The sequence below is a fragment of the Nipponia nippon genome, unplaced genomic scaffold (genome assembly GCF_047370975.1).
Source record: "Nipponia nippon isolate SJK-2023a ecotype South Korea unplaced genomic scaffold, ASM4737097v1 scaffold_2, whole genome shotgun sequence".
In the NCBI taxonomy this organism is placed as follows: Eukaryota; Metazoa; Chordata; class Aves; order Pelecaniformes; family Threskiornithidae; genus Nipponia; species Nipponia nippon.
The window spans coordinates 7,753,734-7,768,802 of NW_028262336.1; the positions used below are offsets into that span (position 1 = coordinate 7,753,734).

A 15,069-nucleotide genomic window follows, 5' to 3' on the forward strand; every position below is an offset into this window, starting at 1 on the left:
TTTAAAAACCTGCTGTGACCCAGGAATCTTCGAAGATGCGCCATCAGACACTCAGGCTACAAATTAGTAAACTAAATATGGGGACTGTCCTCTAGCAGAGGAAGCAGCCACACTATTAAACTTTCTTACCCTCCAAAACAGGGTGTCCACGTTCTGCCTGTTAGGAATGGTACCTACCATGTGCTAACTCACAAACGGTGTCTTTGAGGCATCTGCTGAGACTGTGCTAGTTGGTCTGAGATAAAACTGTCCCAGAGATTGTTCTAATAATTTACACATCTAGGCAACCAAGTTATAGCACCCAGAAACATGCTCTGGTGGTGTTTAATTTACTAGCATAGATGTAGCCCCAGTGTCTCCTGGCCTCTGGCTATGGATCCAGAAACATTCTCATGTTCCCAGATTCAGATCCACGGCTTCACTGGTGGGAGACTCAGGCATGCAAAAAAGTTCTCCTCAAGGCCTTGATTTCCGTGTAAAGAAAATGGATAAAATACAGACCAGGTAGCAGAGGTCAGGCTTTGTGAAGTATACTCTAGCTCTCATTACAGCTCTGGGCATGGACTGCAGGGCCCCGAAAGCATCTCTTTGCAAACTGGAGGGCTTTCAACAAGTCAGCTATACCGAAGAACCAGCTTATGCTCAGGTTAAGGGTTTTTTATGGGGTCATAAAGGTGTGTTAGAGATTCAAGTCATAGATTGTCCAGGTAAAAAAGTATTCAAATCCGAGCTGTAAACTGTCTGACACTGACAAATAAATATATATTTGGGAGCACAAGGGGAGACGCCCTGAAAGCAAAAATAACAACATCAGCCTTCAAAGGAACAGATAAATTAGGTTTGTCGTGGTTTGACAGAAACACATTCAGATGATGATCTTCAGCCTAGGAAAAAACACCAGCTAACTGGTGAAAAGCCATGAGAAACAGCTTTTTTAATATTTGTATTTATTCTCTTTGTCTGGGTCAGAGCCAGTTCCCTTAAAATCCATAGTGGTCTCATTTTGGACTTTCATGGGGGCTGGACTGAAAACTGTGGCTCTGATTTTCCCACTTGCAGAGCATACTGATGACACTACCTATTTATCCATCCTAACAACTGCGAGTGTACATGGTTTCTTCTGTTTCTCCTAGCCCGCAGCAGCTGTCTGCGTGACCTGTGAAATACTGCTGTTCATTTCTTATCAACAGCACAGCACTGTGAAGGCTCTGTGAATCCGTGGGCCCTTCGTCAGAGCTCTGACAATGGATACTGTGACCAGGCCTGATCTTCTGCCTCCCAAAACCGCTTGGGCACGGGTGTTCTTGTACTACAACTAGTAATTTGTTTGATGATTGCCATGGACAAAGGACAGGAGGCACAAGAATAAGATATGTTCAAAAAAGTTGACTGTTGAGACTTAGGGATCTTATAAGGCCATGCTTGAGTTTCACACTCAGTCCCATTTTTCATCCGTCAAGGAATAATGGTTTGCTAGGAATGATGTTCCAACTGAATGATGTTTTTCTTTCATTTTCAAAAGCTGAAAATGACCTGGAATTAAGTCACATCTGCTTTATGAGGAAGATGTAAACAGCATAAGAATGGGGTAAATGATCAAAAATACATTTAAAATATACACAGTGGTGGCAATTTCAGAGTATTTTTTGTTACAGTGAGTAGCTCTAGGAGAAAGCAGCCTAATATTCCAGAGTCCCTCAGTTTTCAGGTAAACTTTCAGTTTCTGAGTATTCCAACAATTACTGGTTTGGGCTCCAAATAACCTCAAAGCATCTCATTTTAAAAACTTAAAACCATCCCAATAATTACATTCCTAGTGAGTAAAATATTTAAGCTTGTCCTCAAACCCCACCGATTTAACCAAATGTAAACATGCACGAGTGCTTGGCTGGGATGTGCTAGGATCACCTTCAAGCATCATTCAAGTACTGCTGCTGGACTGAATTAAGTCCAAAAAATGGTTCTCAGGGTTTCTGTAAAGGCATCTGAACCCTGTTAGTCTCAATAGGAGTTGAGCCGTTCATTTCCATAGGGACAGTATCGGGATCCCTTACAGGGAACCTGATTCTTCCCTGTGCCGCTTCGGAGTGAAGCTGACAACTCCACTAGCAACTCCCACATAAAATGGTGTAATACAGGGAAAGACTGAGTGCCAGGTTTCCATTCCTGACCTCTAACATAATGTTGACATAAAGTATTGGTCAAGGTCCCAGCCCCTTCCTGCATCTGTTCATCATCTCTAAAATGTCTGTAAAACCAAGTACAGTATTACTTGCCTATTTCCCAGGGAAGCAGTAACCATAATTTAATTAATAAGTGCAGAAGCACTTTGAGCTTCTTAGATAAAATACACTGCACAAATATTGTCCAGGCCAATTATTTTTACATTATAAACTAGGCAGAAAGTGGCAGGAACAAAGAGGAATTGATTAATTGCTACATTCATTTAATATAATTCATAAATGGATAAATGCTTGTAGCTGTTTGACTTGGCAACATTTACAGAACTCTGCAACAGCAAACCAAACAGACTGACAAGTGGCCAGAGCAAATCCCTGCAATAAAGATATAAGTAGTAGACAAGCCTTACATTCCTGTTCAGGCTGCTTTTATCCCAGAGCTACAGATGTATATACATATAATAATCCAACTTGCTCTTAACAGTTCTAAACTTATTGAAATTTATTCAAACAGCTACATGAATTAGTTGTGTAGAAGAGAAATGCAGTCTGCAGTCAGACTGCATCTTGCGCTGCTATTAAGAAACAAGAACTTTCAAGGAAACAGGAAAAATCTATTTGAGTTGCATTCAGTCAACTGGACTTCTCTATAAGATGGTAAATTATTTTATCTTCTTTTTCCTTAATGTAAAGGTTAACAACAGAACATCCAGGACACTATGGAGAAGATATGGACATGATGATGTACACTTATGACCATTACATCCGTGGGGCAACCACAACGTTCTCTGCTGTGGACAGGTTTGCTTTTCATCTGTTTCACTAGAAATTTAAAAAAAAAAAGTTTTCCTTTTCTATTTCTCCCAAACAGTGCATGGCTACACATCACCTGCTGTGGTACTCAGCAGCAGGCTAGTACTTCTGAGGACCGAAGTTCACTGTGCATGTGGCTAACTGTCCAGGGTGGTGTATCAGGAAAAGGGCATCTTCACGCACAAGGGGATCACCTGCCATGTCCATCTGAGTAGTGAAAAACAGAGCAATGGTAGGCTTGGCTAAATCTGAACTCCACAAAGCTCAGCAGATCTTAATTATTGTTTCTCACCTACCTCTAATTAGAGAATCTTTTATCTAGCCCAGTACAAACTCAGCCTGGAACACGCTGTCCTTTCAGGGGGTGAGGACTTGCTTTGGCCCACTTCTCTTCGCAGGGAAGTGGGGAATCTGCCAGCATGCAAAGATAAGACCATGCAAACTGCAATCTGAATGCTGTAAACTGCCCAATCCATTGCAACAGAATTCTAACAGATTTGAGGCCACACCAGGAATTAAGGCAATGCAGTGCACATTGATCCCTTTCCAGAAAATGAGTTCACTACTTTTTCTTGATCAGTCCTGGTCGTTACTTGACCAGGCCCTATGAGGCCCTATGGCTAGTGGAGTTGTAGTTGGATCTTGATTCTTTCCTCTCGAGCTGACCTCTAATACATCAACTGTGAGTTATTTCTTTGCTGATGTTTTTTATAAGACACCTCAGCCCAGTATATTAAAGCATTTTTTATCAAACACAGCACAGGCAGAAAGGCAAGGTGCGCTGCGCTGGCCTGTCATTGCCAAGACTGGCTACAGGAGAAGGGGGGAGAGAAGAGAGAAGGAGTTTAAACACACCAACATTTCAAGCTGTCTCTAATAAAATTCAAGGGAGCCAACGTGCTTTTGTCATTACGATGCTCTCAGCTTGCCAGACTTCACTAGGGATCCCCTCAGCCAAAAGATTACCTAAAATAAGACGACCTTTCCAGAAATGATAACACACTGTCAGACTGTTGCATGTCCATAACTGTAATTTTCTGGCTAAAATTCATTAGCCTGTTTATTAACAAATGGAAGTCATGTCTGCAAATTATTCCTACAAGCGGAAGCATAACTTCCACAGTTAATTGACTCAAAGGTATCTATTTATCCCTTTGGATAAAGAATTTACAAGGTTGCAAGTGACATCCCTGTTCTGGGTTTTTTCTCTTAAATATTCCCCAGTGCTATTCTTAATCCTTGTTCCTCGCAGCCATGGCAGAGAATAGGGGAGATAATGCAGACAGTGCGCTCCCTTGCAGCTGGATTCCAGCCTCCATCGGCTGTGGACTGGGGTAAAGAACCTGCAATGGTAGCAGGTGAAAACCAGAGAAAAAACGTTTTATGAATTTCAATCTAGGAAACTTTTCTGTGCCAATGAACTTTCTGGCCCCCAGCTTCCAGAATGACTAAAACCAACTCGTGTTGCCTCACATAAGGAGTGAAAAAAATTCCTGCTACATCAGTCCATAATTCACATTCATGCAGTAACCCTCCTGAGCGGTATACTTACAAAAGTCAGCAGTTTGTCATCCTAAAGGGTTCTTTGCAGCTGGCTGAGGCAGCACAGGAGCAAACAAAGCTATTCCCCGTCCCAGCCTGCCAGCAGCATGCACATGTGCAGCTTGTCTGTGTAAACATGCCGTAGATTTTGAGACTGCTTTTTACTTCCAAGCACGTTAAGCCTGTGTCCATATTATTTAGCCCATGACAGGCAATGTTCTTGACCTAACGAGAGGCACAAAAAACGCTTTTGAAGGTATTTTAGCTTAAGCTTTCCTAATCACTTCAAACAGTTAGGTATTTTTAGACTTTTTGAATAAACTTGCAGAAATCATATCCTCCCTTCCTACTCCCTAAGCCATTGCATCACTGGGGTCAGTGCTGATGCACAGATATTTGAGAGAGAATGTGATGCCTCTGGCAAAAGCTGTAGAAAGTTTAGAAAGGTGGTATTCCCACTGCCTCTTCTGTAATCATTCTGTGTGAGTTTCCACAGCTGTGTATCGGGAATGAATGAAGGAGTTGCTGTTCATCATCATCATTAAGTGTTCATTTGTGGAAAGCAGATTTTAAAAGTGGTTAACATTTACATTTTTCAGTCCCATTTTAAATGGGTCAAAAGGAGAAAACAATTTGTCTATAAAGCAAGACAAAAGCAGCTGGAAAGAATTAGCAGAGGCTTGAAGTATCTCTGGGAGCACGTTTGGGAGCGTGGTTATAACGCTGATGCAGACAGGATGGCCTACAGGCATAAGTAAGGGAACATTTGCAGGGAAAGGCAGTATCTTTTGTTAGATAGACTGATACAGTCAAGTTTCAGAGACGGACATGGGGTACGCGAAGCAGGTTGTAAACAACTGAAACTGCCCACATAGACATGCACATTGTAAACCCTTGGCAAAATAGCTTCCTAAATTTAAAAAAAAAAAAAAAAAAAAAATCAAAATATCTTCAGCCGGAGCTCTGAAAAATGCTAAGTGATGATGGCATGGCTCCCTCATGGAGCCTTGTTACGGGGCTGTGGTTTGGTTGGATTGGCCTCTCGAGTCCACAGAGTACCACTGGAGCATTCACAGCCCAGCCTGCAGCAAGCAGCTTGGACAGGGAGGTGGGGATTAGCAGACGTGCTTGGTAGGTGCCACAGCTTGCCCTTCGCTGTGTTGTATAAAAATAGCGCATGCAGACTGTCATAAGCTCATTTCTTTTACGAAACTGTTCTCTGCTCCATTTATTTGGGTGATCTGAATAGCCAATAATTTCTTAACTGCTCAGACATCATCACTGAAAGACAGATCAGCACCCAGATACCCCAGCCATAAGTACATTTGAAATGCCTGGACACACTGGATATCTACTGAGCTCAGCTGAGCTAAATTACAGGGTATTTTAGGTCCCTAATAAGTTTCATATGACCAAAGAGAGAGGATTTTGTCAAACTCAATATGAATAAGAATTCATAGAATATTTTAACTGAATTGGAAATAGATTATGCGGCAATATTTGGAGATAAAAGATATTTTCCCTATAGAATCAAAACCTCAAATCTGACAGCACACGACAGCTGGAGAGTAAAAGTGACAATTCAATATTTACTCCCCAAGCCAAGGAAAATGCATGAAATTAGCCACGTGGGTGGGACCTATAAACTGGTATTAAGGATCTGCAAAGGCAAGTTCATATATATTCTGGAGTATTCCACATAGGGCAATTCCTGACGGGATCTGCACCCCCACTGGAAAACTTGTAAGGGATCTACAAATTGAAACAGGCTGATAATTATTGAATTAAACACACAGCACCAATGGTACAAAGTAATTGCCGGCATCCTGAAAAGCTGGACATATATGCTTAACTTCAAATACAAGTAATGCAAAAAAAGATAAATTCAGAGACTAAATGCATAAACCTATTGGCCACCAACCATGTGCATATAGGCTAAAGTGTCTGCAGGTTCAAGCTTAAATTACAACTTCGGAAATAATTCTGTTCTAATATTTTAAAGCATGGTATTAATTCAGGGAACTAAAAAACATTTATTTTAAGAACTTTACTTTTAACTTTACAATAGCCCTTTTTAAAAAAATGACTTGACCTCAGCTTTTGAGCTAAAAATCTCTGTGACAATGGGTGCTAGTTTAGCAGAACTTAATTTTGACCCATATAATCCTGTTAATCCACGAGTCATCTTTTTTTTTTTTTGGTCTCTCTGGGTAGCTCAGTGACCAAAAGAGTAATAACTGTCTTTGAAGAGCATGCACAGAGTCCAAATGAGGACTTCCTAAAATAAACCTAAAAATGAATCTTGCATTTCATTAACCTTTGGTAACAGTTTTATGAGGCAATTACAATTAAAAATCATCTAGAAAAGACCTAAAGAAAACAAAAAATAAACACTATATAACTAAATGCAGCTTTGTTGATGAGTATGAGACAGACCCAGTTCCAAATGACACTCAGCATAAACTGGTGAAGTAGCATAGTAAATTTCCAATTAAAAAAATCTCAGTTAATGAAAGCTGAAATGAGACGCTTTATACCTACACAAAGTTTAAGAGTCAAATTAATCTTATTCCAGGATAGAGTCACCCAGTCAATGAAACCATATAAGAGCAGTTAATACCAAAATCTGGCTCAGATATCTCAGCACACCCCTAAGAGGCAACAGGTTCTGCACCAGTTTCCTCACTGTTTGGAGCTGGCCACCAGAAAACCAGGACGGTGCAGGGGTCTTACAAAGCAAGCTCCTATTGAACCACTCCAGCAGCATTACCTGTCCCATGCCTCAGGTTTAGGAGATAACTATTAGCAGAATCCAAACTTTCAGAAACCTCTCGGAGCACTACCCATTACTAATTTAAATGACAGCTGCCACCTGCAAAGACTGTACTTTAGATCTAAACTCCTGTTAGCCAGCACCAAGCAGCCTAAATTGAACATTTGCTACACAGCAGGACAGTATCTGATCCTCTGAACTCATGTCTTTTTGTCAAGGGAAAATTTAACACACAATAAGCTAAGGTGGAAATTTGCAGCCTGTTGCAGCTATTGGACACTAAACCACTGGCCTTCGCCGTTGAATCCTGCTGCTCCAGCCATGCTTCCTACTAAAAATTGTTAGTAGGTATCATATCACTCTCCTGAGAGAGAATACAGACACCCAATTACTCACAAACCAGGAAGAGCATGAACTCTCCTTACACTCATAAACATTACTCTGCCTCACACGTGACTCGTGGAGATCATGGATGAGAATTTAATTTCTCTCATTATTGATTCCTTCACATCTTTAATAAAGGACACTAGCTAGAAGACCTAGTAGTGGAAAAAAAAAAAAAAAGAGTGAATTTTGCTGTGTGGATAACTCCTCACTTCAAAATAGCTTCAAAATCACCCCCATTTTACTTTGTACGCGTCCATGAGCAATATATCACATGACAATAACATTTGACAGAACCATCTTTTTCCTGTTGGTCACTGATTTAAAGTCAATTTAGGATTGATCACCATCAAGAGTCACTGTCTTCTGAAGGATACTCAGAGACCTAATTATTCAGAGAGCTGATTTTCTTACCTTGTAAGGGAGTGTGAAGCAATTATAACTATCAGACATATTTAATCTACTTCCAGCCCATAAAAACACAAAGCACTCAGAGGAAAATCAGCTAATGGCGGACAGGTGTTTTTGTTGCCACAATACCTGGTGTAAAGTTATTCTTACTTATATAGTCTTATCCTCTGCAGTTCCGCTCGCTAATATCTCTCTTATCTCTCTTCCATGCAGGGATCGTCAGTGGAAATTCATTGTCTGCAGGATGACAGAGTATGACTGCCCATTTCAAAATGTTTAAAAGATCGAGTGTACCCAACTTGGAAAGCTTAGGGACAGACAGGGTGGGATAAGGGTCAGTGATTACTGGAGAAGGGCAATTAGGCTCACAAAAAAAGTGCCAAGATTCGTCAGCTGTCTGCTGAAGATACAATTCCTTGCCTCTGGAGCTATTAAATAAATTGCCAGCCCACGTGCTTGCAACAGTGATCTTGGAGGATTCCTTCAAGCTGCATTGGCAGTTGTATCCCCCAACTAAAATTGCTTATGACATACACGTTTATGATACACAAGTCTATGGCATATGCAGTTACCTTTTTTTATATATACATATAGCCATTCTGAACACATACAACTTCCTTTCACGTAGCAACTTTGTATAAATTGCTTCCCAGCACAGTCACTCCGACTGAGGTGGAAACACACTATAAGCTTTCCAACATCCACTAGACTTTCCTGTCTCTACTTTGTTCTTGGAACCAACCCAGCGATCCCTACCAGCTTCTCAGCGTTTAGTAGCTCAAAGCGGCATCAGGAGGTCTCTGACATATTGCATCTGCATATTACAGCCCTCAGCATAGCTCCATTGCAACAAAGGTCTGCCTGCACAGGGGAATTCCAGCTATTTACAACACTGATAAATACCTGATTAAAATGAGAGTAGATCCATCAATAAAAACAGAAGCCTAACCCAGCTTTACCGAGAGTCTCTTTTATATTGTCTTAAAAGTCTCTAATAACATAAGTGGGCAGGAGCTCTACTCTGGGCAAACCCAGGTGTAGGTCAGGCCAGTCACACTCTCAGTAAATATGTATACTGCACTCATCAGGAGTCTACTTTCCAAGTGGATTGGGTTTCCACTATGGGTGCCTGTAGAACATCCATCTGCCCTTGGTAATATATTCGTGGCTTAGAACAGACAAATAAAGCTAATGACTTAGGTGACCTCAGTTCCTCCAACTTGCAGATCTCATTCCCTGTAAAGGATAAGCTGACCATGCTTCAAGACTGCACAGCACTTGTGCAGCTGTAATTCAACAAGAAAGACTACTGATCTCTTCCAGGAAGATGTGAGGTAGGATTTTTGCTCTCCAACAAACCAGAATTCAGGGCTCAGTTTCTTAGCTGATGAAGTCAGTGGTAAACTTAGCAGTGGCTTCGGCAGTGCTGGCTCAAGGGCCACGATGACCCCGTGCACCACTTTAAGGTTGTAAAGCTTCATAGGAAACAGTGGTGTCAGCCAGTCACTTTCCACGTTCCAAGCATTTTTAACATATTTACTAGCATACCCCCAAGTGTGAGCATTAAAACTACACTTGTCCAATAAAAGAATAATAGGTTTTGCATTGCTGTAGCCTTGTTCTTTCTTGATTTTACTTACACTAGCTCATTAATTTGCACACAAAGAAATCCTTTGTCATTCTCAGAGACCATGATGGTGATTAGGGAGTTTCTGTGAGAGCCAGTTGCTGAGACATGTAAGTGACAGTGGGAAAGAGAAATCAAGAGGCCTAGGGAAGCTGGAGAAGCTTGTTAGCTGACACTAGTAGGCAGGCAAAGGAAGCCACGAGAGCTCGAAACAGGAGAGCACCAGAGGAGAAGGCACTCAGGCCAGGGAGTTGACTGAAAAGGCCAGGCACTATAATTAGGCATAGAACGATCATCTCTGGGAACACCTGCTCTAGATGGACACCCATCTCCCACACAACTTTATCTTGACTACTTAGGCTGCTCTCAATTCTGTGTGCACACCATGGGCTGACGGAGGCCTCTGAGGGCACAGCGCAAGATCAGCTTAAGCTGATTTAGATCCACAGCGCCACAGAAAGGAGCAGTTGTGCTCTCTTGTCCTGGAGCTGCAGTGTCGTGTTGTCCCATATGCCACCTTTCTCCCTCATCCCTGTCCCAGTCACTTCCTTCCACCCATGCTCTATTCCCAGCTCCACCCTAGCAGTGCATCTGTGTAGGATACATTTCACAGGACTCCTCTTCAGAAAGTTAAGTAATTCTCAGATGAGGAAAGGCGTGGGTGGGAAACAGAATATATCTTGGGGGAAGGCAGAAATGGGATGTGGACCAAAAAGACCCCAAAAAGCAAAACTGAGGCAGAGAAAGAGTGGTTCCTGTGAAGTCCTAGGACAGCTAGCTAGCAAAGCTAGGAACTGAACTCAGTTTTTATCTAAGTTGCAGCATTCACTTCTAATGTTTAGGCAATCTTTGCGTGTGGGAAGACATTGCTCCAAAGCTGATAAGGTTCCAGCCCAAATTCCTCAGCACAGAGCAAGGTGATGACGAGCCTGCCTTCCAAAAGTTCGCAGGCTTCAAAACCTGATCAAGCCTGCTTTGACTTTCCTAAAGCCATTCTGGAAAAGAGAGCCTTTCAACCCACTTAGGACACCTTACCGAACCGGAACCACCTTTCACTCACGCTAGCACAAACCAGATGCTGTGGCAGGGAAACGAACAGAGTGGTGCCTATTCAGACCAAGTGCAACCGAGCACTGATGCCAGGTACGGGGAGCCCACAGCACTTCTTCACTCACGTGTGCCGTGGCACAGAAGCACCCCACCTACACTTGTACTCCACGGAGTAAAAGTCACCCCAATCTGAGAGCCCACACAGAGCCTATACATTACTGAAGTCCTATATAGGGCTAACATTTAAAATAAACTCTTATTTTTTAATAAATAAAACATCAGGAAATAAAGTCTTATTTATTTAATAATTAACAACAGTATGGATTGAATTCAAACATCTGAGAGAAAAGCACTCTTTTGTAAATGCTGAGCATTGCCCCAGTCATGCTAGAAGGGCTGCAGATGGCATACTGTCAGCGTTGTCAGTGATTTTTTTTAGATAAACTAGGGCACGGTAATCTTTACATTCACAAAGGGAAATGCAGCAAACTTCAAAAAACAAGGAGAACCTTTTGAGATTTTCTAACTCTAAATAAAAAAGGAGAAGAAGAAAAAGTGGGGTGGGCTGGCTGGGGAAGAGAAATACCAACACTGACTCCCTTTGTAGGTCTCCTTTAACCTAAAACTCAGTGAAGGCTGGTGCTAAGCCAAACCCACATCCTCCATTTGATCCACTCCTCTTGAAGACAGGTTTGAGTAAGAGAACAGCGTAAGTAATTGGGGAAAACACAGACAGTTCTATCAACGCCAAAGAGTCAAAGAGAAGAACTTGACTGCTCTTCCTCCCAAATCTCAAGATTAACTTAAAAACCATGGGACTTATGTAGAAAAAAGAGAGCTCTATTTTTTTCATATATTCTGATTTCTCAGTTTGCAGAGTATCGAAGTACTTCCAACATTTTTCAGCATTTTTCACTTTCAATATTTTTCAAGTGCTTCAAAAAGTATTTTTCAACTACTTCTCAATAATGCTGAGCCTAGAAATGTGTTTTTTAAGTGAAGGCTGCAATTCTTGTTTAATCACTTGACAATGAGAGCTGGGATTAGGTTTACAGGACATCAGATACTATGAGACTAATGATAAATATATCAGACTTAGCAACACAGCACTGATTAAAAAAGAAATACCAAACCCATAGCCATGCTGAAATAAGGCATATTTCCTGCAAAATCAAGAGAGACCTTTCAACCTCTTCCAATCCAGTGTTCAAGATTTTGTAATATGAGATAAACCTGGCAGAGAGTCATGGCATCACCTAAGCAGAGAGATGCCAACACAGCTGAAGGGAAACCAGTCTGTGGATTAAGCAGAAGACCTGGCAGAAGACCAGTTGGCTCTCAGGAAAACTTAGACTTGACCCTTGACTCACAGCCATTGAACCCTTTTCTGGTTTTAAACTTTATTTCAAGCCCATGTTTATCGCACCAGCAACATGTCACTGTACCGGCCTGCATCTTTAAGGCTACAGTACTGTTTGCAAACAGAGAGTATGAACATCACTGGTAGTGGCACTTTGTGCCAGAGTTGTTGGCGTGAACTGTAGGCAGGAGGAGTTCTGCTAATAACACATTATCAAACATAAAACATTGCTTGTGCCTAGATTTACTTTTCAAGACACAGTAGTTACACAAGGGACTGCTACCTTATTCCTCGCTATTTCAGCGTACTGGTATGTGTGCAGCTGATGCTCTGCATAGTAATCTGGACCTATGCATCGAGAAGTTTAGAAAAGGCAGCAGGGCTGCCCACATGCTGAAAATGAAAGACATGCACAAGTGCCTGTGGGTCAGAGCCAGCAGGCTTGGCTCTGTCTTTCTGAGCTCCATACCTGAACAGCATTGATTTCAGTCTTATCCAGCTTGTGAACTTTGGCCAAAATCAATGGAGTTCAGTCTTAAGCAAGAGTCCGGCATCTAAATACTTTTCAGGTTCTTAGCTTAGCTGATGCATCTCTACAAGGAAGACTGGAAAAACTGGACCTTGAGTTAGAAGGAATCAATCGAAGAGTGTGCCAAGATACACAGGGATGGACAAGGCACTACATATTCTGTTCATACTTTCTCAAACATAAAAGCCCTGAATTGATCAGGCAGTTGGACTAGATGATCGTTGTAGGTCCCTTCCAACTGAAATAGTCTAGTCTAGTCTATTCTACTTGAAAAATCTAAATGACTGAACCTCATGAAGACCAGGACACACTCTGCCTTAGGTTATTTTAAAATCATTTAAGAAGAATAAATGGAAGTTTTGCTGAGGTTAGCATTAAAGCCATGTCAATAGGATAAATCCCAGTATGTAAAAAAAAAGGCACAACTACAATTTTGCAGGATGTGAGCTTTAGTTTACATGCAGGATCAAATTTTTCAGGCCTTGCCTGAACCAGACAAATCACCACATTGCAGAACCTGGTCCTAAAATGCTCAGCCCAAATTGTGGAGAACACAAAAGAAGACACAGGTGCACAAGAGATGGTTCTATCTGAGAGAAAACTGAGGGGAATGACAAGAACTGAAGTGAAAACAGTGAAAGAGAGACATGAAGCCACCTGAAGAACATGCCATTATGTAATTTCTTAAAATAAATGCATGCTCCTCTATCTTAGGAGATGAGATGACTAGGATAATTTAATAGCAGCAAAATTTCAAGAATTTGGAGAAAGCTCCCCAAATAACTTTGCAAAGAAAAAAGCCAGCACAGTATATCAAATGCCATCCTTGAAAAGCAGAGGATTTGCCAAGTGAAGCAGAACCAACTGATAATGTTGATATAATTCTTTTAATCTGTGTTGGGAGCTCTTAACCCTTGACCAAAGAAAACAGAGAGATGAGAACAGAAGGAATAAACTAACAATGAAGTGTGAGTAGAAGGAGGAGGTGTGATCACAGATGAAAAAAGAAGCAAGAAAAAAACAAAAGCAAATAAACTCTCAACAAATGAAAGAAAACGGGCCTTTGGAACAACATGTGGCCCCAGAACTGAACTTCTAGCTTTCCATGGTTGCGTGAGGCTGCATTCAAGGTTTTGCTTCAGTCAATATAAACACATTGCTCAAGCTACTTTAACGTTTGAAGTTACTTAAGACTCTGGCTTGGGTTCAGACCCGTGTTAAAGTGAACAAGCTTTGACTTGGAAATGGATATATTCATCAGCAAAAACACTGCCATAATTACACAAGTCATCCAAAGGGCTTTTGTCTTCCGCTGAAATCTAACAGATGCCACAGCTATGTCCAGGGGTGAATGTGATTCCCATCCACTGGTTTCCATTCAGGCAAGCTCACGGGTTTTATTTCCTCCTCAACCCTGACTTCTGTTTTCATCTGGGAGGCAGGGAACATGGCCTTGTAAAGCATCTAAGATGGCATTTTGTGCGTCTCACCTTGGTAGCCCCAAGCCAGGGTACTATAACCTGGGAGGCAAACAACTAGCTTCTCTGTCATTTTTGTGGTCAAGCTTCTCTTCCTCTAGCTTCATGTGATTTTGCACGGAAGCCGTCTGTTCCCGTGCTTTCACCATCTCTCTCTTGTGTTCATAGTATTGTTACAGCTACTGAAAGATTTTGGGGCAGCAAACTTCTCTGCCTGCCTGGCCTGTCAGTCACATACAAACTAACTGCATGCAGCACCATAAAAATGATAAAAGACAACAGCTTAACACAGCATATCATAGTGTAATTTCAGATACACATCCCCACTCCCCAGATTCCTGGTCCAAAGTCCACTGGCAACGGTGGAAGCCTCTCCATCGATCTTTATAAGGTTTGCGCTGTTTCTTGTGTGAGGAAATAGAGCCACCTCACATGGAGAAAGCTCATGTCTTTCTCAGTCCTAAGCTAGCAGCAGGCAGGGGATCATGCTATAATAAATAAACTCCAATCATGATCTTACACGGAAAGTTCCTTTCTTCCTTTATTTATCTTCATTTTACTTACTCAGAGTGAGTTTGGCACTGGTGGAAAATTTGAGGTGGGCTTGGAGAAATGTTTACCCACATAACAGACGGAGCACTTTTCTGTCACATATTTCTGACCTCCTTTGGACGGACCTCTTTGGGGTCTGGTCTAGCTGAGTGTCTGCGGCTTACTCACCAACAGCCATACTGCTGAGGCAAGCAACAAAGGGCATAAGTAACACTAGCTGCCGTCACTTCTCTGCTAGAAACTGACTCATGACCATAAAATTAATTCAAGATCAGCAATCGAATAGTTATTAAATCATAACAGGCTTGCACTTGTTACAGCTCACAGGCTGGACTGCAGCATCAAGAAGAGATTTTTCCAAGGATTTTAT

At 41.6% G+C, this 15,069-nt stretch overlaps 1 protein-coding gene across 1 annotated transcript in view; it reads left to right on the forward strand.

The window, feature by feature from the left end:
• DPT (dermatopontin) overlaps positions 1–10,970 on the forward strand; it is a 29,499-nt gene extending 18,529 nt beyond the window's left edge. Inside the window, exons 3-4 of the mRNA XM_009466688.2 lie at positions 2,874–2,981; positions 8,317–10,970. Coding sequence (XP_009464963.1) covers positions 2,874–2,981; positions 8,317–8,383 — 175 coding nt within the window. The 3' untranslated portion in view covers positions 8,384–10,970. The remainder of the gene's footprint in view (positions 1–2,873; positions 2,982–8,316) is intronic.
• The last annotated feature ends 4,099 nt before the right edge of the window (positions 10,971–15,069 follow it).